Source organism: Dama dama, chromosome 1 (assembly GCF_033118175.1).
Source record: "Dama dama isolate Ldn47 chromosome 1, ASM3311817v1, whole genome shotgun sequence".
NCBI lineage: Eukaryota > Metazoa > Chordata > Mammalia > Artiodactyla > Cervidae > Dama > Dama dama.
Window position 1 is genome coordinate 23,590,460 of NC_083681.1, and position 21,735 is coordinate 23,612,194.

A 21,735-nucleotide genomic window follows, 5' to 3' on the forward strand; every position below is an offset into this window, starting at 1 on the left:
TATGGAGGGCCTCTTCCTTTCCATAAGTTCAGCTCATAACTGGCCAGTGTCCAAAGACTCAGGGAAAGAAGTATGTGGTATACAAGTGAAGGGAAAAGGGATTAGGGTGCATCCTAGTGACCTTATTACTTCTGTAGACTATTTTCAAAAAAGCTATATTCTGAGGACTGAGGGTTGAGATATCAACACCTTTAACTTTGAGGAGGACACCATTCGATTTGTAACAGGATGAATGCAAATTCATTATTGTATTTGAATACAATAGAAACTCACCACAGGGGTTTGTGCCCCAGTGAATTTGAGGGTGAATTTGGTGAGTGTCTTCGTATAGAATTAGCTTCAATAAAATAGAGCAAGAACTCTGCAAATACTGTGACATATTTTACTAAAGCAAATAAGTAAAGCAACTTCTCAGAAATTCTTTCTACAGTTTTACCTTTTGTTTTGATTCCTTAAACCGTATTCAGAACAAAGGCAGTGTTAGAGGTTTGAGTGTTTATCTCCCATGCAGTCAACACCTGAGAAACATTTATATTATAATTGATTTTGGATAAATAATTCACTTATCTGGGTCTGTGTTCTCTTATCTGTAAAGTGAGAGGACTGAACTAGAGTGTGAATCTCTAGCTCAAAAATTTCTGGTTTATAATTATTTAAAGTTATTTTATTTCCAACCCACCGGGGGAAAGGAGAAAAATATTTGAAAACGTGTGAAGAATATTTGCTGCATAATAATAATTTAATGCAGAACAAAGAGCATATATAGTTGGAGTCAGGAGGCATTTGAGAAACCATCACTGGGGCTTTAATTTCTGCTACGCCCATGATTTTATCTATCCTTTCCAGTGGGTAACTATTTAATGAAAGAATGAATTGAGGAAAGACATGACCTGGTGTATACTGGGAACTGTAAATAGTTCGAGTAGATTCAAGAAAACAAGATCTTTTCAACGCAAGAAAACAAGATCTTTTCGCTCTGGAGATGTCTACAATGGACAGAGAATTGCTAATGTCTGTGTGTTTCTCAAGTGAACGTGCTTGCATTGTGGCAACCTAGAGTGATAAATGGCTCCATGCATGCATGTGGATGATAAAGACAGCTTGAGCCGTCTCCTTAGTATGACTCATTACAAATAGTCCAAAGGTAGTATTTCTGAAAGCCGCGTGATACCCCACGTGCCCTCAAATTTTGCTCCCTTTAAATAAGCTATATTTAGACTGGCCCTGGACTCATCTCAGAATAAGCAGCAACTGGCGGTTTCTGTAACCCAGGGCTTTCTAGAAGAGAGTGGGAAGGACCTCGTTGAGCAGAGGCAACAGTGAGGGACACTAAGCCCCCAACCACCTTATTCTATCGCTCTGGGACACGCCCACCTCTGAGTGCTTGCTATTCCAAGAGATGAGGATGGTAAGGGACCTCTGTTGGGGCTTCCCAGGTGGCGCTAGTGGTAAAATGGTAAAGAACCCACTTGTCAATGCAGGCGACATAGAAGAGGCCGGTTTGATCCCTGAGTGGGGAAGATGCCCTGGGGGAGAGCATGGCAACCCACTCCAGTATCCTCGCCTTGAGAATCCCATGGACAGAGGAGCCTGGCAAGCTAAGGTCCACAGTGTCGCAGAGTGGGACCAGACTGAAGCGACTTGGCACGCACAAGGGACGGCTATTAACGGCCTCCGGCCGGCAGGGGGAGCCCAGCCGCAGCGAGAGGCAGAGAGAGCGTCTGCCGGACGCCCGCCGCGTTGCGCCGCCGCGCAGCGGGGCTCCGCCCATCCCGGGCTGGCGGCGGGCCGAGCGGTGGGGACGCCGGCCGGGCCGGGGGCTTGCAGAGCCATGAAGGGGGCAGGGTCGGGCCCTCGCCGGCGGGCGCGAGTGTCCCGCCTCGTCTCCTTCAGCGCGACCCACCGCCTGCACAGGTGGGGTGCGCCCTCCACAGGTGGTGGGGACAGGGCCGTGGAGCCCCGGGGCGAGGGCCCGGGTGTGGGAGGAGCGGGGCTGCGGCGGGTGAAAGGCTGGGTGCGCGCCGCGGCCTCCTTTGGCCGCCAGGCTCTCTTGTTGGCGTCACAGCAGTGGCCACTGGAGTTGACCCGGTTCCCGGGCTCCCTGTGATGTTCAAGGGAGTTGAATTCGCCCAGGTTACTCAGTGCCAGGCACATCGTAAACGGGCAGAGCGTGCTAAGTCGCTTCCGTCGTGTCTGAGTCTGCGACCCCATGGACTAGAGCCCGCCAGGCTCCTCTGTACATGGGGATTCTCCAGGCAAGAGTACTGGAGTGGGTGGCGATGCCCGTCTCCAGGGGATCTTCCCAACCCAGGGCTCGAACCTGGGTCTCCTGCCTTGGCAGGAGATTCTTTACCACTAGTACCACCTGGGAAGCCCGAAACACTCAATACGTGTTAGCTACTATAATGTATCAAAAGCCTCATCTTCCCTCGCTAATGTCGCTACAGCAGGGCGAGTTTTGTCCACTTGTTACTGAACAGAAAATGAACCTGGATGTTCACTTTCCCGAGATTAGAAGCACAGTTGGGGTTTTGAACGCAGAGTACTCAGACTGCTTGATTGCACTGAAGAGCTGATTTTGAGGAGGGTGTTGCCACTCACTAGCAAGCTCTGCTGTCTGAGCATGTGTTTCTTAGTCTATAAGATGAAGATAATAATTTCTACCTAACAAGATTCACCCATCCATTCATTCACTGGACTGGTATTTGTTATTAGATCTTGGTGCTAGGCAACAGGGATGCAGCAGTGATCAAGACCTGTCACAGTTTTCTGTCTGAAATGTACAAACTGGTCCGTTTTGTGGCAGATACAGTGACATAATTTTGTGCAAAAACTTTGTGAACAGTAGCACTCTAAATGTAAGAAGTAGGTGAGCAGGAAAAAGGAAAATAACAGAATCTCAAAAAGAAAGGGGTTATTTATTAGGAAGCTCAAATATATGAGAGTGGTAAGGCCTCATTGAAGGTGCATGGTTGGCTGGACAGGTATAGGCGCAAAAATCTATTAAGAAAATGGTTCTCTGCCTGGAACAATAATTGAGTATTGTAGTTTTAAAGTTTACCCGGGTTTGAATACCCCTCAATGGATTGGTGGGGTTATCAGTAGGCAATAGTTAAGGAGAAATAAAGCAAGAATTTAAAGAGATATACTAGGTCATGTAATTATTTTTTAGGAGGAATGAGTTTTTTATTCAGATTTTTGAAAAACTTATTTTCTGTTGGGGTATAGTCGATTAACAATATTGTAGTTTCAGGTGAAGAGTGAAGGGATTCAGCCATACATACATGTATATCCATTCGCCCCCAAACCAGGAGGAATAAGATTTCAAGCTACTTGAGGATAACCATCTTCTTTTTTATTTAAGTTACCGTGTACCACTGCTTCATTCAGCCCATGCCTAGTATGTAGTAGGTGCAGTCAGTCCCCACTATACAAACCTTCAAGTTGTGTACTTCTTAAAGATGCGGACACACAGCTGGTTCCAGCAAGGAACCAGAACCTGTGCCATCAGTGTCAGGTGTGAGTGAAGTTGCAGCCTGCTGTTTGTCTTCTATTGTTGACGATCCTTCAGCTCTACCATTTTCCACCTCCTCTAAGGAAATCAGTCCTGAATATTCATTGGAAGGACTGATGCTGAAGCTGAAACTCCAATACTTTGGCCACCTGATACGAGGAACTAACTCATTTGAAAAGACCCTGATGCTGGGAAAGATGAAGGCGGGAGGAGAAGGGGACCACAGAGGATGAGGTGGTTGGATGGCGTCACCGACTCAATGGACATGAGTTTGAGTAAACTCGGAGAGTTGGTGAGGGACAGGGAGGCCTGGTGTGCTGCATGCAGTCCTTGGGTTCGCAAAGAGTGGGACACGACTGAGCCACTGAACTGAACTCCTTCCTGTAGTCACTAGCTCTTTTTGCCTGTTCACTTGATGCTGGACCCTTTACGCTAGCTGTTGTACTATACTACTGTACTTTTCAAGGTATTGTACTGTAAGATTACAAATGTTTTATTTTTTTGTGTTTGTTTTTATGTATTCTTTGTATGAAAGTCTTCTAAACCTATTACAGTACAGAACTATATAGCTGATTATGTTAGTTGGGTACCTTAGCAAACTTTGGGCTTACGAACACACTCTCAGAATGGTACTCTTCATATGTGGGGGACTTACTGTGTTCAGTAAATGTTGAGTTGAAAAATGGAAGGGTCTTCAGCAGATCAGTTTTTTATGTGGAACAAGGATGTTGAATTAATTTATGCTGATTTGTATGGTAGTCTAATTAGGGGACACATTGTGGTTCCTGACATAAAATTAAGTAGTGAAATCAAATGGATTTATGACTGTTTGATGAGCTAAAGAATAATAAGTTGTGAAGTTTTTCAAAGGCTAGAGAGAACAGTAAGTGTAGGGAACAGAGAAGGTATCAGAACTTGTGTCATGTTGATTTTTTTTTTTTTTTTTTGTCAGCAAATCTCTTAGTAATGAAGAAAACTTGAAATTATTTGGGAAGTGCAACAACCCAAATGGCCATGGGCACAATTATAAAGGTGAGAGAAAAACTGGTGGAATTTTAGCCCTTTCAATAATGATGAATGACTGTTCAGCAACTATGGTCTTAATGAGTAAGAAACCATGGACAGAGCATGAATGCCTTGAGTCTTGAATGAGAAAGTAAATTAAAGTTCAAAATGAAAAGATCTGTCGCCTTACTTGGATGTATCTTAAGTTATAGTTCAAAACAGAATGGTTTAAATAATTTTTTCCTTGGCCTTCCAGTACCTGACATTCTTTTGGCACCATGTTTGCTTCTAATTAGGTATTGCCAAGGTCAATGTTAAAATTAGATTGTATTCACTGTGTAAGTAATGACTGAGAAAAGAGAATGTTGGCTCAAGATATGCTGTATGACAGTAAAATAAGTTGGGTCTAAAACTTTGACAGCAGTGTTCTAAGGAGGTAATTAATTTGTGCAAGGACAAGAGACTTGTTTATTGAGATACAGATGATATAAAAAAGATAGCTGTGTAAGCCATAGAGTATCACAGCAAAGGATATGGTGGAGTAAAAAGACCAGAAAAGATGTCAGAATATTGGGCTTTCACGTGTAGTTACTGTCTCTTACTTGATCTGTATCTCTCATTCTGTCTGCTCACTTATCACATTACCTAATGGTGTTTCTATGAGGCTGAAAGAAATATGTAAAAGTCATTAATTCGCAAAGCACTCTGATCATCAAGATCTTTTAAAAGTTTCACTTTTTAAAAATTAATTAACTTTAATGGGAGAAGAGTTACTTCACAGCGGTATGATGGTTTTTGCCGTACATTGATATGAATTGGCCACAGGTATAAATTTTTTCAGAAGTACTTGTTAATCTACAAATCATTGCTCTGCACTGTGTTTACAGTTTTATGAGATAAGGGGCAAGCGTTTTAGGCCCAGGAATAGTTTGCTTGCTCAGGAAGGTAGGAGCAGCTCAGAGTGTAGTTGGATGTCTTCCTGTACATTTTCTACTTCTATAGGCAGTGATTAAGCAGCATCTTGAAGTAGTGATTCCTTCCAAGTACATCATAAGCAAAATTTATACCCTTTTTGGCCCTGGCTAGGCACTCTTTAAGTTCCTCTGTCATGGCCGAATTGCATTAGTTAAAAAGATCTTAACTGAAAGAACAGACATTGTGGGAGGGAATACAGCTTTGTAGAGCTGGGCTCTAACACCTAATTTATGTTGCTAACTTGTGTTTGGATGTTAACCTGTTGAAAGTCACGTTGGTTTTTTGGTTGTTTTGTTTTCTTCCCCATAGTTGTGGTGACAGTACATGGAGAGGTACGTGCCGAACTTGTCTGTGGTTTGTGCAGATTGCTGGGCCCTCTTTCAGCCAAAGCGATGGATTCTGTGTTGAAAACTTCTGTTCAGATTCGTTGTTGCTTCGTTGTTGGTCTTTGTGTACGGTGAGCTGCTGCCATTTCAGGCCTGTCCTCTCCCAAAGCATCGTCCGTCCTGTGCTGTATGTGGACAGGTAGAAGGGCGGTGCGGTGGAAAGGGAGCCTCGAGGACTTGGTGTTTCCATGCTGAGATGGATTGTCTCGGGGACGAAGGCAGTGTGGGACCAGGTTCCGCACATGTTGCAGTCTTACAGAGGTTAAAATCTGAAGAGCATACTGTAGTAATACTCACCTTTGTTTCTTCTTTAGATTGATCCTGTTACAGGAATGGTCATGAATTTGACGGACCTCAAGGAGTGTATGGAGGTAATGGCATGCTGTTTTGTGCTGTCTTCTGAGTATAATATTTGATGGCCCCCTTTTCACTTCCCCAGCCAGGTATCGTCAGAGGTCCTGTGACCTGGCAAGTGGAATTGGGTGTGGGAATGGGGTAGTATTAATAGTTGGAGGACTTCTCTCAGTGTCCTCTAAAGGTGTTGGGATGGCTGAATGGGAATTAGTCATGGTTGTATTACAGTGACAGGAATGAAATGTAGTGTGCTCATCTTGTCTTCTTTGTTGGCACATCCTGATTTCCTCTGTTTAACAGATTCTTCCCTTCTTTCAGGACACTTTATCCTTGAAGCTTTCTATTCCTGAAATTGGTGAATTTTCCTTACATCTTTAATCACAGATTGTAATACTATCCTGTTTTATTCACTCTAGCTTTACTATAAACTCACTGGGGCAGTTGATGATAGGGATAACAAAAAAGAAGGTTTTCATTAAAAGACTTACTGCTTATATCATTACAGAATTCTTGGATTGTGAGAGACTGCAGAGGTTATCTATGCCAGCTTCTTCCTTCCTTTGACTGAGAGTGAGAGACACTGAATAGTTAACGTCCCCTACTTGCCCTCAGTCGTGTAATTGATCCTTTGCAAAGTCGGAAAGTAGATTTCCTTCCATCCAGCTTTGTTTTTATATGCCATCATTTTACCTGTTTGTTGTGCTTCAGCTTTGCTCCTTACTTTTGCTTTAAAATTTGACATTTAAATAACATTAAAAATGTTATTATGAATAATCATTACTTCTTTCATGTTGCTTATCTTCCATATATTTAACAAGTTTGCCTGCTTTGCATCAGTCTTTGAGCTGAGCACTAGGAATCCAATGATGAATGAGACATAACTCTTAGCCACAGCATGCTCACATGACTTTATAGCAGGTGAAGAACACTAAGTGTTAAATAAGTGTTGGTTGAATAAATGAATAGGAGAATGAGTGAACGAACAGTGTTGTGCTCAGAGTACTTTAGGAAAGCTATAAAGACAAAGTTCTTGCAAACACTAGTGACATAAAATAAATATATATACATTCAGGTTTATAAGAAACACCCCAGACAGGCATACAGTGAAATACCAGAGGAGAAATGCTCTGCACTTTTTCCCCATCTTTGCGTACCTGAAGGACACTTCATACTACATACTTTACCTTTACATTAGTAAAAGTGGCTTATGACATACAGAGACAAATTAGAAAGAGCCCTGTAGGAGAGGTCTCAATGGAAAAGTTGGGATCTGAACAGGAGTTTTCAGTTAAAACAAAGATTAAACAAGGATTTATTTTCTTGATATCCATGTGGATATCATTATTTTAAAAATTGTTTGGCTTAGGACTTACTCTTTTTATATGATTCTGATTTTTCTCAGATAATGATTGTTATTGTTATTATTAATGTACCTTTCTTAGAACCATACCATATGGAAACTTAGATTGTTCCACAAATTCTTTTTTTTTAATTGAAGTATAGTTGAAGTATAATATTATATGTTATGGGTGTACAGTATAGTGATTGACATTTTTTAAAGGTTATACTCCATTTATAGTTTATAAAATATTGGCTGTGTTCCTCATGTTGTAGAGTATGTCCTTATAGCTTATTTTGTATGTAATAGTTCATACCTCTTAATCCTCTGTGCTTTTATACCCTTCCTCCCTTCTTGCTCCCCACTGGTAACCACTAGTTTTCCTCATCTGTGAGTCTATTTCTTTTTTGTTATGTTCACTAGTTTATTAATTTTTTAAGATTGCTTAGGTTTTTTCAATAGCTAAAAGTAAAAGTTTACAAAAAGTGAAATGAAAGGAGTTGCTTAGTCGTGTCCAACTCTTTGCGACCCCATGGACTGTAGCCTAACAGGCTCCTCCATCCATGGAATTTTCTAGGCAAGAGTACTGGAGTGGGTTGCCATTTGCTTCTCCAGGAGATCTTCCCAACCCAGGGATCGAACCCAGGTCCTCCTGCATTGCAAGCAGACACTTTTACCATCTGAGCCACCAGGGAAAGTTTATAAAGAATAAGGCAATTACAATTCTTTCCATTGACAAAGAAAAATGCTGTGTATAATATATATAAGTATTAAGAAGCCAGTCTTTACATGTTTTTAGTTTTCTTTCTAAGAGCCCAGGATCATTGTTAAATTACTCCTATGGCAGAAACTCAGAACACCTTACATAATTTCAGTCTTAATCTGCTTTATAAAATGTAGTACTCATTGAATGTGTGAACTAACTATATTGTGGCATTGTGCTGATGGTGAGACTGTTGGAGAAAAGTATTTGTGGTATCATTTTGGACAGAATTCAAGAAATGTTAAACTAAATTTTGAATCACAAAGGCTTGTTATGAGAAAGAACCAGTGAATTCTCTATTTTTTGGTTTCTTACCTCTCTGCATTCAGTAATGAGGATATCCAGCCGTTATGGAGAGCTAGGCCTTTTTTTATTTTACAAATTCAAACTTTCTGAGATTGTTTTGTAAGACACAAAGTTCTTGCAAGTACTGAGTTAGTGACGAGATGATAAGGTAAGATTTAGAGGCGAAGGTTGGACACTTTGAAATATGATTCATAAATGGAATCAGTGATATTTTTCCTTTGTTTTGTCTGTAGGAGGCGATTATGAAGCCCCTTGATCATAAGAATCTGGATCTAGATGTGCCGTATTTTGCAGACATTGTAAGGTGAGTGACTGTTTTACTTTATATAAATAGTAAGAAAAAAGAATTTATTTTAACATTTTACTTGATTATTGTGTGAGTTTTTTTTTTTAGTGTAATGATATCTTTTGAAACTAGAATTTTTATTCTCTGTAAATATTAAACATGAAGTTTCACTTATTTGTCTTTTGACCTTCTTTCCTTTTCTTCTCCAGCACAACAGAAAATGTAGCCGTATATATCTGGGAAAACCTCCAGAAATTTCTTCCTGTGGGAGTTCTTTATAAAGTAAAAGTATATGAAACTGACAATAATATTGTAGTCTATAAAGGAGAATAACTCTTAGAGATTAATTTCCATCCATATTTGAAGATCTTTATCCCCTTGAACAATTAAGAAGTCATCACCTAACTGTTGCACTTCCACATTGTGTTCTGGAATCACTGTGAGTGAGTCCTGTTGTAGACTCAAATCTAATTTAAAACCAAGTTTGTAATGTATTCTCAGTATCATTTAAAGAGTTGTTCATCTATAGATTAAAATCACTTCAGCAAAATGATCTGGTGTAGAATTATTTGGAAGCAAAAGAAATCTGTTTTTTTCCCCCCATTATCTCATTTTTAGTATTCATTTTTTTCTTGGTATAATATAAATGGCAAAAATGTTTATAAGACTGACAGTAGGTGAATCTTATAAAAAATACCAGTGACCACAAAGTCTGGAAATAGAGACTACATAGTATTTCTAGTAGATTGAGCTCCCTTGATTACTACTTCTAGGATATGCTAAACGTGTTCCATTGGAAAAGGCAATGACAAACCACTTCAGCATTCTTGCCTTGAGAACCCCATGAACAGCATGAAAAGACAAAAAAATGTGGCACAGAAAGATGAAATCCCCAGGTTGGTAGGTGCCCAATATGCTACTGGAGAAGAGTGGAGAAATGGCTCCAGAAGGAATGAAGAGGCTGAGCCAAAACAGAAACAGTGCCCAGCTGTGGATGTGTCTGGTGGTGAAAGTAAAGTCTGATGCTGTAAAGAACAGTATTGCATAGGAACCTGGAATGTTAGGTCCATGAATCAAGGTAAATTGGAAGTGGTCAAACAGGAGATGGCAAGAGTGAACATCGCATTTTAGGAATCAGTGAACTAAAATGGACTGTAGTGGGCTAATTTAATTCAGACGACCATTATATCTACTACTGTGGACAAGAATCCCTTAGAAGAAATGAAGTAGCTCTCACAGTCAACAAAAGAGCCCGAAATACAGTACTTGGGTGCAGTCTCAAAAATGACAAAATGATCTCTGTTCGTTTCCAAGGCAAACCATTCAATATCAAAATTCATTACAATATCAGTAATCCAAATCTATGCCCCAACCACTAATGCTGAAGAAGCTGAAGTTGAATGGTTCCATGAAGACATATAAGACCTTCTAAAACTGACACCAAAAAAAGATGTCCTTTTCATCATAGGGGACTGGAATGCAAAAGTAGGAGGTTACGAGGTACCGGGAGTAATAGACAAGTTAGGCTTTGGAGTACGAAATGAAGCAGGTCAAAGGCTAACAGAGTTTTGCCAAGAGAATGCACTGGTTATAGTGAACACCATTTTCCAACAACACAAGAGTTGACCCTACACATGAATAGGGCCAGATGGTCAATACTGAAATTAGATTGATTATATTTTTTGCAGGCAAAGGTGGAGAAGCTCTATACGGTTAGCAAAAACAAGACCAGGAGCTGACTGGCTCAGATCATGAACTCCTTATTGCAAAATTCAGACTTAAAGAAAGTAGGGAAAACCACTAGGGCATCCAGGTATGACCGAAATCAAATCCCTTATGCTTATACAGTGGCAGTGACAAATAGATTCGATGGATTAGATCTGATAGAGTGCCTGAAGAACTAGGGACAGAGGTTCGTGACATAGTACAGGAGGTGATAATCAAGACCATCCCCAAGGAAAAGAAATGCAAGAAGGCGAAATGGTGGTCTGAGGAGGCCTTACAAATAGCTGAGAAAAGAAGAGAAGCAAAAGGCAAAGGAGAAAAGGTGCATGCTTATTCAGTGAGGATTAGACCTGAATCGTCTGGGACAGTGAGAATTAGACCTGAATCGTCTGGGACAGTGCGTTATAAGTGAATGTACGGGGACTGACGGGGTGCCTTTTGGTAGTGCATGCTGTTCACTGCAGATTTGCTCACTGAACCGTGAACTGCTAGTGAGAAACACTGAACATATCACAGAAGAGGAGTAAACTGCTCATGTGTATTTGTTTTCAGACCTTATGGCTACCTGAACCATTTAAACTCAGAAGACTGAAAAATAATCACATGTATTAAACCTTGTTAAGAAAATCAGCATGAAAAGGATATGTTACTCTGTACAGCATCTCTTTATGGAAGTTTTTCCTTGTTAAGATAATCATGAAAAGGATATGTTACTCTGTACAGCATCTCTTTGTGGAAGTTTTTCCTAGTTAATCTTGTTTTCTGATCACTAAATCACCTGCTTCAAGTTGAGCTGCTTTTGTGGCATTCACCTCTGGTATCTTTCTTCATGCCAAAGTCTACAAGAATACATTTGCTTTCTTCCCACAAAGAACAGTTCTCACTTGTGTTCTCATTTGTATTTTAAAACCAAGTTCCTTAAATATAGGGTTCATTTTTCTCTTCACATAGCAACTAGTACACGATGGATTCTTAGAATGTTGCTGCCTGAAAAGAGTAAAAGGACTTGTGCCATGATTAGTACACTAAAAAAATTTTCAAAGGAGTATACTTTTATTTTGGAGAGTTTAACTGCATGTATTTTACAATAAATTTTTACAGTAATGTGATGCCCACTTGATCACATTTGAATGTCTTTTAGTTATCAGCACAATTTTTATGTTACTTACATATATTTTGTATAGATTACTTGATAGGCAGGATAACAATAACTTGGTAAGGCAATTTATGTTTTAATTCTTAAAAATTCCATTCAAGGTGAGCATTATTTCCATTTTACAGATGAGAAAATTGAGACTGAGTTGAGTTTTAAGCTACTTGCCTAAACTAACTCAGCAAAGTAAGTAGTAAACTGAGTGTTTGATGCTCAGTCTGACTCCCAAGCACAGACTAAAAAAAAGAGTTTATACATTTCAATACTTTTTTGACACCACATTATGCAGATTTGATATCATGTTAAAAAAACATTTTTTTGTGGTAACAGTCACTCCAGGTGTTTGTGTTCATGAGTTGCTTCTAGAGAACATTTTTCTCCTACTTGCTCTTCTTAGGAGAGAATTCTATTTATCTACTGTTTATCTATCTATCTAGTAAATGAGTGAGTGAGTAGATGAGTGAATATTCAAGGATAGGATATAGATTTTTTTAAATCTCCCTAGAACTGCTGTCAGAGACCTTATCAAAGTATATTGTAATTATTGCTTTGTTGTCTAGTTACTAAGTCATGTCCGACTCTTCGCAACCCCATAGCTGTATCTCTCCAGGCCCCTCTGTCCATGGGATTTCCCAGGCAAAGATACTGGAGTGAGTTGCCACTTCCTTCTCCAGGGGGTCTTCCCAATCTACAGCTCAAGCCTGTGTCTCCGTCTCCTGCATTGCAGGTGTGTTCTGGGAAGCTTTACTGTTTTGTTTTTTCACTACCCTGATAACTTGTGGGCAAAATTAAGCAGAATATCTGGTAATAGTATGCAATAATTTTCGTTGATTAAATAAATGGTGTTTGGTAGAAACTGCTGAGATTTTACAGTATCTTATACATAGTGGTAAATGTTTTTAGAATTGAGTAACATGAAAACGTTGAGCCTTGAGTCCTAGTCTGAGTGCTGTTACCAAATAGCTTTGTCCCTTTCACCTCAGAGCCTTAGTTTTCCAAAATGAATGTTGGACAGATGTTTTCTGAAGTTGCTTCTGCCTGATCCTAGATTTTATATCTCAATGATTTTAAATACCAAATGGGTATTAATTTAGAAATGGGAAAAGATTATTGTGGGGTGGTGAGTTTCGGAAAAGCTTAGTGGAGGAGGTTAGTCCTGAATGGTGCTTAAAGTGATGGGACAGGGAGGTGGAATAGTTTAGAATTGAGGAGAAAAGGGGAAAAACTGAAAGGGTAAAATTTTGTAAGTGAGGTAAAATTTTGTGAGTGAGATCACCAGTGTGATCATGTGCTAAGTGTATTTGGTATATAGTGAATAGATTAATAAGTATTTTTACAAATTTTAAAATTAAAAATTTTTATTTTTAATTGGAGGAAAATCATTTTACAATATTGTGTTGGCTTCTGCCATACATCAACATGAATCAGCCATAGGTACACATATATCCCCTCCCTCTTGAACCTCCCTCCCACATCCCACCTCTCTAGGTTGTCACAGAACACCGAATTTGAGCTCCCTGTGTCATCCAGCAAATTCCCACTGGCTGTCTAATTTTACATATAGTAATGTGTACATTTCAATGCTGCTCTCTCAATTTGTCACACCTTCTCCTTCCCCCACTGTGTCACCAAGTCTGTTCTCTATGTATGCTTCTCCACTTCTGCCCTGTAAATAGGTTCATTAGTACCATCTTTCTAGATTCCATATATATGTGTTAATATACAATGTTTGTTTTTGTCTTTCTGACTTATTTCACTCTGTATAATAGTCTCTAGGCTCATCTACCTCATTAGAACTGGCTCAGATTTGTTTCTTTTTATGTTGTTCCGTTCAGTAAGTCATGTTTGACTCATTGTGACCCCATGAACTGCAGCACACCAGGCTTCCCTTTCCTTCAGTATCTCCTAGAGTTTGCTCAAATGCATGTCCTTTGAGTTTGTGATGCCATCCAACCATCTCATCCTCGGTCGCCCCCTTCTCCTCCTGCTCTCTAGCTCCTAGCATCAGCGTCTTTTCCAGTGAGTCGGTTCTTTGCATCAGATGACCAAAGCATTCCTTTTTACCGCAGAGTAATATTACATTGTATATAGGTACCACAACTTTATCCATTCATCTGTCAATGGACATCTAGGTTGCTTCCATGTCCTAGCTATTGTAAATAGTACTGCAATGAACATTGGGGTACACGTGTCTTTTTCAGTTATGGTTTCCTCAGGGTATATGCCCAGTAATGGGATTATTGGGTCATATGGTAGTCTTACTCCTAGTTTTTTAAGGAATCTCCGTACTATTCTCCATAGTGGCTTTATCAATTTGCATTCCCACCAACAGTGTAGGAGGGTTCCCTTTCCTCTATGTCCTCTTCAACATTTACTGTTTGTGAGTTTTTTCATGATGGCCATTCTGATCGGTGTAAGGTGATACCTCATTGCAGTTTTGGCTTGCATTTCTCTAATAATGAGTGATATTGAGCCTCTTTTCATGTGTTTATTAGCCATCTGTATGTCTTTTCTGGGGAGATGTCTGTTTAGGTCTTATGCCCACCTTTTGATTGGATTGTTTCTTTTTCTGGTATTGAGCTGCATGAGCTGCTTGTTTGTATATTTTGGAGATTAACCCTTTGTCAGTTGTTTCATTTGCTATTATTTTCTCCCATTCTGAGGGTGTCTTTTCACCTTGTTTATAGTTTCCTTTGCTGTGCAAAAGCTTTTAAGTTTCATAAGGTCCAATTTGTTTATTTTTGTTTTTATTTCCATTACTCTAGGGGTTGGGTCATAGAGGATCTTGTGATTTATGTCAAAGAATGTTCTGTCTATATTTTCCTCTAAGATCATTATAGTTTCTCATCTTCAATTTAGGTCTTTAATCAGTTGAGTTTATTTTTGTGTATGGTGTTAGGAAATATTCTAATCTCATTCTTTTACTCATACCTGCAAAGTTTTCCCATCACTACTTATTGAAGAGACTGTCTTTTCTCCATTGTATATTCTTGCCTCCTGTGTCAAAGATAAGGTGCCCATAGGTGTGTGGATTTATCTCTGGGCTTTCTATCTCGTTCCACTGGTCTGTATTTCTGTTTTTGTGTCAGTACCATGCTGTCTTGATGACTGTAGCTTTGTATCATCATCTGAAGTCAGGAAGGTTGATTGTTCCAGCTCCATTCTTCCTTCTCAAGATTAGTTTGGCTATTTTGCGTCTTTTGTGTTTCCATACAGATTGTGAATTTTTGTTGTTGTTGTTGTTCTAGTTCTGTGAAAAATAGCATTGGTTATTTAATAGGGATTGCATTGAATCTGTAGATTGCTTTGGGTAGTATAGTCACTTTTGTATTATTGATCCTTCGAATCCAAGAACATGATATATCCATCTGTTTATGTCATCTTTGAATTCTTTCATCAGTGTCTTATAGTTTTTTATATACAACTCTTTTGTTTCCTTAGGTAGGATTATTCCCAATTATTTTATTTTTGTTGCAATGGTAAATGGGATTGATTCCTTAATATAGCTTTCTGGTTTTTCATTGTTGGTGTATAAGAGTACAGGGGATTTTTGTGAATCAATTTTACATCCTGTGACTTTATTCATTGATTAGCTCTAGTAATTTTCTGGTGGCATCTTTAGGGTTTTCTATGTATAGTATATCATCAGCAAACAGAGTTTTACTTCTTTTCCTATCTGGATTCCTTTTATTTCTTTTTCCTCTCTGGTTGCTGTGGCTAGGACTTCCAAAACTGTGTTGAATAATAGTGGTAAGAGTGGGCATCTTCGTCTTGTTCTTGATCTTAGAGAAAATGCTTTCAGTTTTTCAGAGTTGAGAATAGTGTTTGATGTGAGTTTGTCATATATGGCCTTATGCCTACTTTCTGGAGAGTTTTTTTTATCATTAATGGATGTTGCATTTTTTTCAAAAACTCTCTACTTCTATGGAGGAGATCATATGATTTTTATCTTTCAATATCTTAATATGGTGTATCACATTGATTGATTTGCATATATTGAAGAATCCTTGCATCCCTGGGATTAAGCCCACTTGATCATGATGTATGATCCTTTTAATATGTTGTCGGATTCTGTTTGCTAGAATTGTTTTGAAGATTTTTGCATCTGTGTTTATCAATGATGCTGCTGCTGCTGCTAAGTTGCTTCAGTCGTGTCCGACTCTGTGCGACCCCATGGACAGCAGCTCACCAGGCTCCTTTGTCCAGAGGATTCTCCAGGCAAGAATACTGGAGAGGGTTGCCATTTTATTCTCCATCAGTGATACTGGCGTGTAATTTTCTTTTTTTGTGGCATCTTTGTTTGGTTTTTGGTATCAGGGTGATGGTAGCCACATAGAATGCATTTGGGAGTTTTCCTTCCCCTGCACTTTTCTGAAAGAGTTTGAGTAAGATTGGTGTTAGCTCTTCTCTAAACTTTTGGTAAAATTTGCCTGTGAAGCCACCTGGCCCTGGGCTTTTGTTTGTTGGGAGATTTTTTATTGCACTGTTGATTACTGTACTTGTGATTGGTTTGTTCATTTACTTTATTGTTTTTGACTTGTTTTTGTAGGCCTTTTTGTTCTCTTGTGTTTCTTGTCTAGAGAATTTCCTTTAGTATTTGTTGTAAAGCTGGTTTAGTAGTGCTGAATTCTCTTTAACTTTGCTTGCCTGTAAAGCTTTTAATTTTTCCTTTAAATCTGAATGAGAATCTTGCTGGATGGAGTAATCTTGGTTGTGGGTTTTTTCCTTTGTCCTTTAAATTATATCCTGTGGGGGGCGGTCCTAAGATGGCAGAGGAATAGGACAGGGAGACCACTTTCTCCCCCACAAATTCATCTCAAGAACATGTGAATGCTGAGCAAATTCCACAAAACAACTTCTGAATGCTGGCAGAGGACATTAGGCACCCATAAAGGCAGCCCATTGTCTTTGAAAGGAGGGAGGACAAAATATAAAAGATAAAAAGAGAGACAGAAGTGGTAGGGACGGAGATCCATCCTGGGAAGGGAGTCTTAAAAAAGAGAGAAGCTTCCAAACACCAGGAGTCAATCTCACTGGTGGGTCTGTTGCGAGTCTTGGGATCTCAGAGAGCAACATAACCGGGAGGAAAAATAAATGAATGAATGAATGAATAATTAATTAATTAATTAATTAAAACCTACAGATTATGTGCCTTCTCAAAGCGGAGAAACAGCCCAGACGCTAGCATCCACCACTAGCAAGCAGGGGCTGGACAGGGAGGTGCCGGCTGCATTGCTTAGGGTAAGGACCAGGCCTGAATGCCCCGAGGGCAATCTGGGGGAACTAATATGAGACAGCAACCCAGACTGTGGGATAGCCAGAGAGAGAGAGAGAGAAAAGAGAGAACTATTCTGCGAAAAGCCCTAACCCAAGACACTGCCAGGCCCGCTCACAGAACAAAGGACTGAGCAGAGCTAGCTGGCTGCGGACAGACCCATCCCCTGCCTGAGACAGGCAGGCAGGGGCAGCCAGAGCCGGAAGGGGGCAATCACAGCCCCAGAGAGGCATTCTCTACCAAACTGCAAGCAGGCTTTGTTGCTAACCAAGACTTCTTGGGATTCTGGATGAGTGACATCCGCTGGGAGGGTCGCAGCCAGAGGTCAGCTCCCCAGAAGAGACACACGGCACACCTGAGAAGGCGTGCCCATTGTTCACCCAGAAAAACAGGCAGCTGGGGCGGGGGAGGCGACAAGACTCACTGCCCACCTGGGGGCGGCTGCACTCGCCAAGCACCTGGTCTCCTGAGCTGCTGGGACGGGGGAAGGGCACAAAACTCAGGCCCAGCCAAATCTGCGCCTCTGTGGAGTACCCGAGAACCCGAACCTGGGCGACTTAGACCTGGGAAGTGCATGCAACCCAGGGCCCGCCTCAGATAGTTCCCCCAGAGCAACCTGGAGCCTGAGCAGTGTAGACCATGAAAGCACACACGCCCTGAGAGGGGGCAAACCCAGTGCAGCTGAAACACTGCGCGCACTCCCCACACACGCCAGGGATATTTGGTTGCAGTGTTCCCCCCTCCCCACAGCACGACTGAACAAGTGAGCCTAAATAAGTGACCACCATCGCCCCCTTGTGTCAGGGTGGAAATTAGACACTGAAGAGACCAGCAAACAGAAGAAGCTAGAATAAAGAGAGGGAACCGCTTTGGAAGTGACAGGTGCACTAGATTAAAACCCCGCAGTTAGCACCAACTACATAGGAAGGGGTCTGTAGATCTTGAGAAGTACAAGCCGGCTCAAAGTACTATCTGAAAATGAACTGACCTCACACTGTCCGCAACAGCTCCAGGGAAATTCCTAGATAATATTTTCACTATTATCATTTTTTAAATTAAAAAGAAATTTTTATTTTTAAGTCCTCTATTACTCCTTTAATTTTCATTTTTATAACATATTATTGCCTTGCAACCCCCCCCCCCCATTTTTAAAGCAAACTTCATATATATATTTTATAATTTTTGACTTTTTAAAATATATTGTATTATTGAGAATCTAACCTCTCTACTCTAGATTTTTAATCTTTCCTTTTTGGTATTTGTTATCAATTTTGTACCTTTAAGACCCCAATCTTCAGTACCCATTTTCACTTGGGAGTGAGATTACTGGCTTGATTGCTCTCTCCCCCTTTTGACTCTCCTTTTTCTCCACCAGGTCTCCACTATCTGCTCCCTCCCTCTTCTCTTCTCTACTCAACCCTGTGAATCTCTTCGTGTGTTCTGGGCTGTGGAGAACACTCAGGGAACTGATTACTGGCTGGATCTGTCTCTCTCCTTTTGATTCCACCTTTTCTTCCCCTTTTCTCTCTGTTCATTTCCAAGGCAAACCATTCAATATCACAGTAATCCAAGCCTATGCCCCAACCAATAATGCTGAAGAAGCTGAAGTTGAACGGTTCTATGAAGACCTACAAGACCTTTTAGAACTAACACCCAAAAAAGATGTCCTTTTCGTTATAGGCTACTGGAATGCAAAAGTAGGAAGTCAAGAAACACCTGGAGTAACAGGCAAATTTGGCCTTGGAGTACAGAATAAAGCAGGGCAAAGGCTGATAAGAGTTTTGCCAAGAGAACGCACTGGTCATAGCAAACACCCTCTTCCAACAACACAACAGAAGACTCTACACATGGACATCACCAGATGGTCAACACCGAAATCAGATTGATTATATACTTTGCGGCCAAAGATGGAGAAGCTCTATACAGTCAGCAAAAACAAGACTGGAAACTGACTGTGACTCAGATCATGAACTCCTTATTGCCAGATTTAGACTTAAACTGAAGAAAGTAGGGGAAACTACTAGACCATTCAGGTATGACCTAAATCAAATCCCTTATGATTATACAGTGGAAGTGAGAAATAGATTCAAGGGACTAGATCTGATAGAGTGCCTGATGAACTATGGACGGAGGTTCGTGACATTGTACAGGAGACAGGGATCAAGACCACCCCCATGGAAAAGAAATGCAAAAAGCAAAATGGCTGTCTGAGGAGGCCTTACAAATAGCTGTGAAAAGAAGAGAAGCAAAAAGCAAAGGAGAAAAGGAAAGATATTCCCATTTGAATGCAGAGTTTCAAAGAATAGCAAGGAGGGATAAGAAAGCCTTCCTCAGCGATCAATGCAAAGAAATAGAGGAAAACAACAGAATGGAAAAGACTAGAGATCTCTTCAAGAAAATTAGAGATACCAAGGGAACATTTCAGGCAAAGATGGGTTCGATAAAGGACAGAAATGGTATGGACATAACGGAAGCAGAAGATATTAAGAAGAGGTAGGCAAGAATACACAGAAGAACTGTACAAAAAAGATCTTCATGACCCAGATAACCATAATGGTATGATCACTCACCTAGAGCCAGACATCCTGGAATGTGAAGTCAAGTGGGCCGTAGAAAGCATCACTACAAACAAAGCCAGTGGAGGTGATGGAATTCCAGTTGAGCTATTTCAAATCCTGAAAGATGATGCTGTGAAAGTGCTGCACTCAATATGCCAGCAAATTTGGAAAACTCATCAGTGGCCACAGGACTGGAAAAGGTCTGTTTTCATTTCAATCCCAAAGAATGCTCAAACTACTGAAGCCAGGCTTCAGCAATACGTGAACCGTGATCTTCCAGATGTTCAAGCTGGATTTAGAAAAGGCAGAGGAAACAGAGATCAAATTGCAAACATCTGCTGGATCATCGAAAAAGCAAGAGAGTTCCAGAAAAACATCAATTTCTGCTTTATTGACTATGCCAAAGCCTTTGAATGTGTGGCTCACAATAAACTGTGGAAAATTCTGAAAGAGATGGGAAGACCAGACCACCTGACCTGTCTCTTGAGAAACCTATATGCAGGTCAGGAAGCAACAGTTCGAACTGGACTTGGAACAACAGACTGGTTCCAAATAGGAAAAGGAGTATGTCAAGGCTGTATATTGTCACCCTGCTTATTTAACTTATATGCAGAGTACATCATGAGAAACGCTGGGCTGCAAGAAGCACAAGCCGGAATCAAGATTGCTGGGAGAAATATCAATAACCTCAGATATGCAGATGACACCACCCTTATTGCAGAAAGTGAAGAGGAACTAAAAAGCCTCTTGATGAAAGTGAAAGAGGAGAGTGAAAAAGTTGACTTAAAGCTCAACATTCAGAAAACTAAGTTCATGGCATCTGGTCCCATCACCTCATGGGAAATAGATGGGGAAACAGTGGAGACAGTGTCAGACTTTATTTTTCTGGGCTCCAAAATCACTGCAGATGGTGATTGCAGCCATGAAATTAAAAGACGCTTACTCCTTGGAAGGAAAGTTATGACCCACCTAGATAGCATATTAAAAAGCAGAGACATTACTTTGCCAACAAAGGTCCGTCTAGTCAAGGCAATGGTTTGTGGTCATGTGTGGATGTGAGAGTTGGACTGTGAAGAAAGCTGAGTGCTGAAAAATTGATGCTTTTGAACTGTGGTGTTGGAGAAGACTCTTGAGAGTCCCTTGGACTGCAAGGAGATCCAACCAGTCCATCCTAAAGGAGATCAGTGCTGGGTGTTCATTGGAAGGACTGATGCTGAAGCTGAGACTCCAGTACTTTGGCCACCTCATGCGAAGAGTTGACTCATTGGAAAAGACCGTGATGCTGGGAGGAATTGAGGGCAAGAGGAGAAGGGGACGACAGAGGATGAGATGGTTGGATGGCATCACCGACTCGATGGACATGAGTTTGAGTAAACTCCGGGAGTTGGTGATGGACAGGGAGGCCTGGCGTGCTGCGATTCATGGGGTCTCAGTGTCAGACACGACTGAGCGACTGAACTGAACTGAACTGAAAGCCGCCATGGCTTGTATTGGAACTTCCTCTTTCTGGGAATTCCACATTTTCCTCTCTATCTTGAACGCCAGTGGTTCCCCAGGGGGCGGATCTTCTGAAGAGGGAGCCAATTGACTCCGTAGGATCCATCTGGAGAAATACAAGTATACCCCTTTCCCTGTAAGATTAATTTCCTAGACTTCCATTGTTTGATTAGCCCGTTTTGATACCAAATAGGCAGAGGAAGTGAGGCATCCTGTGATCCCTCGAAATGTTCTTCTGCTCTTGTTAAGATATTTCCTTGTGGTAAGTTAAAAAAATTTAAAACAAATAAAGCTGTATTAACAGTAGCTTTGGTTTAGAGAATAGCTTATGTTGGAATCTAGTAAAGTCTGTTTTAGATAAGGAAGATAGTAGTGTTCCTGTGTGTTCTCCCTTTTTTATTTATTTATTTATTTATTTTTGTAGTTTTAGTGTGTGATGTGGTCGTTTGACTGTATCTTGTGTTTGTGGGTTATAAGGAATACCTGTAATATGTTTACTAGAAAATGATTGTAAAAATTGTTTGAAGTGTTTAGAAATATAGACAGGGCCATTGTCTGTTTTTATAGAATTAGAAGTTTTCATTATAGCAAAACAAGTT

The 21,735-nt window shown here is 40.5% G+C and overlaps 1 protein-coding gene across 1 annotated transcript; it reads left to right on the top strand.

Moving 5' to 3' along the window:
- The first annotated feature begins 1,763 nt into the window (after positions 1-1,763).
- PTS (6-pyruvoyltetrahydropterin synthase) lies at positions 1,764-11,773 on the top strand. The gene is made up of 6 exons (XM_061144824.1): positions 1,764-1,914; positions 4,467-4,546; positions 5,804-5,826; positions 6,195-6,251; positions 8,876-8,946; positions 9,138-11,773. The coding sequence occupies exons 1-6, from the start codon at positions 1,832-1,834 to the stop codon at positions 9,259-9,261; spliced, it is 438 nt and encodes a 145-aa protein (XP_061000807.1). The 5' UTR covers positions 1,764-1,831; the 3' UTR covers positions 9,262-11,773.
- Positions 11,774-21,735: the final 9,962 nt, after the last annotated feature.

Bases quoted from the DNA above. Each gene is read 5' to 3' on its own strand.
- PTS (XM_061144824.1), top strand. From the start codon at position 1,832: ATGAAGGGGGCAGGGTCGGGCCCTCGCCGGCGGGCGCGAGTGTCCCGC. The intron at 6,252-8,875 runs GTAATGGCATGC...TTTTGTCTGTAG, and splicing joins ACCTCAAGGAGTGTATGGAG to GAGGCGATTATGAAGCCCCT. The intron at 8,947-9,137 runs GTGAGTGACTGT...TTTCTTCTCCAG, and splicing joins TATTTTGCAGACATTGTAAG to CACAACAGAAAATGTAGCCG.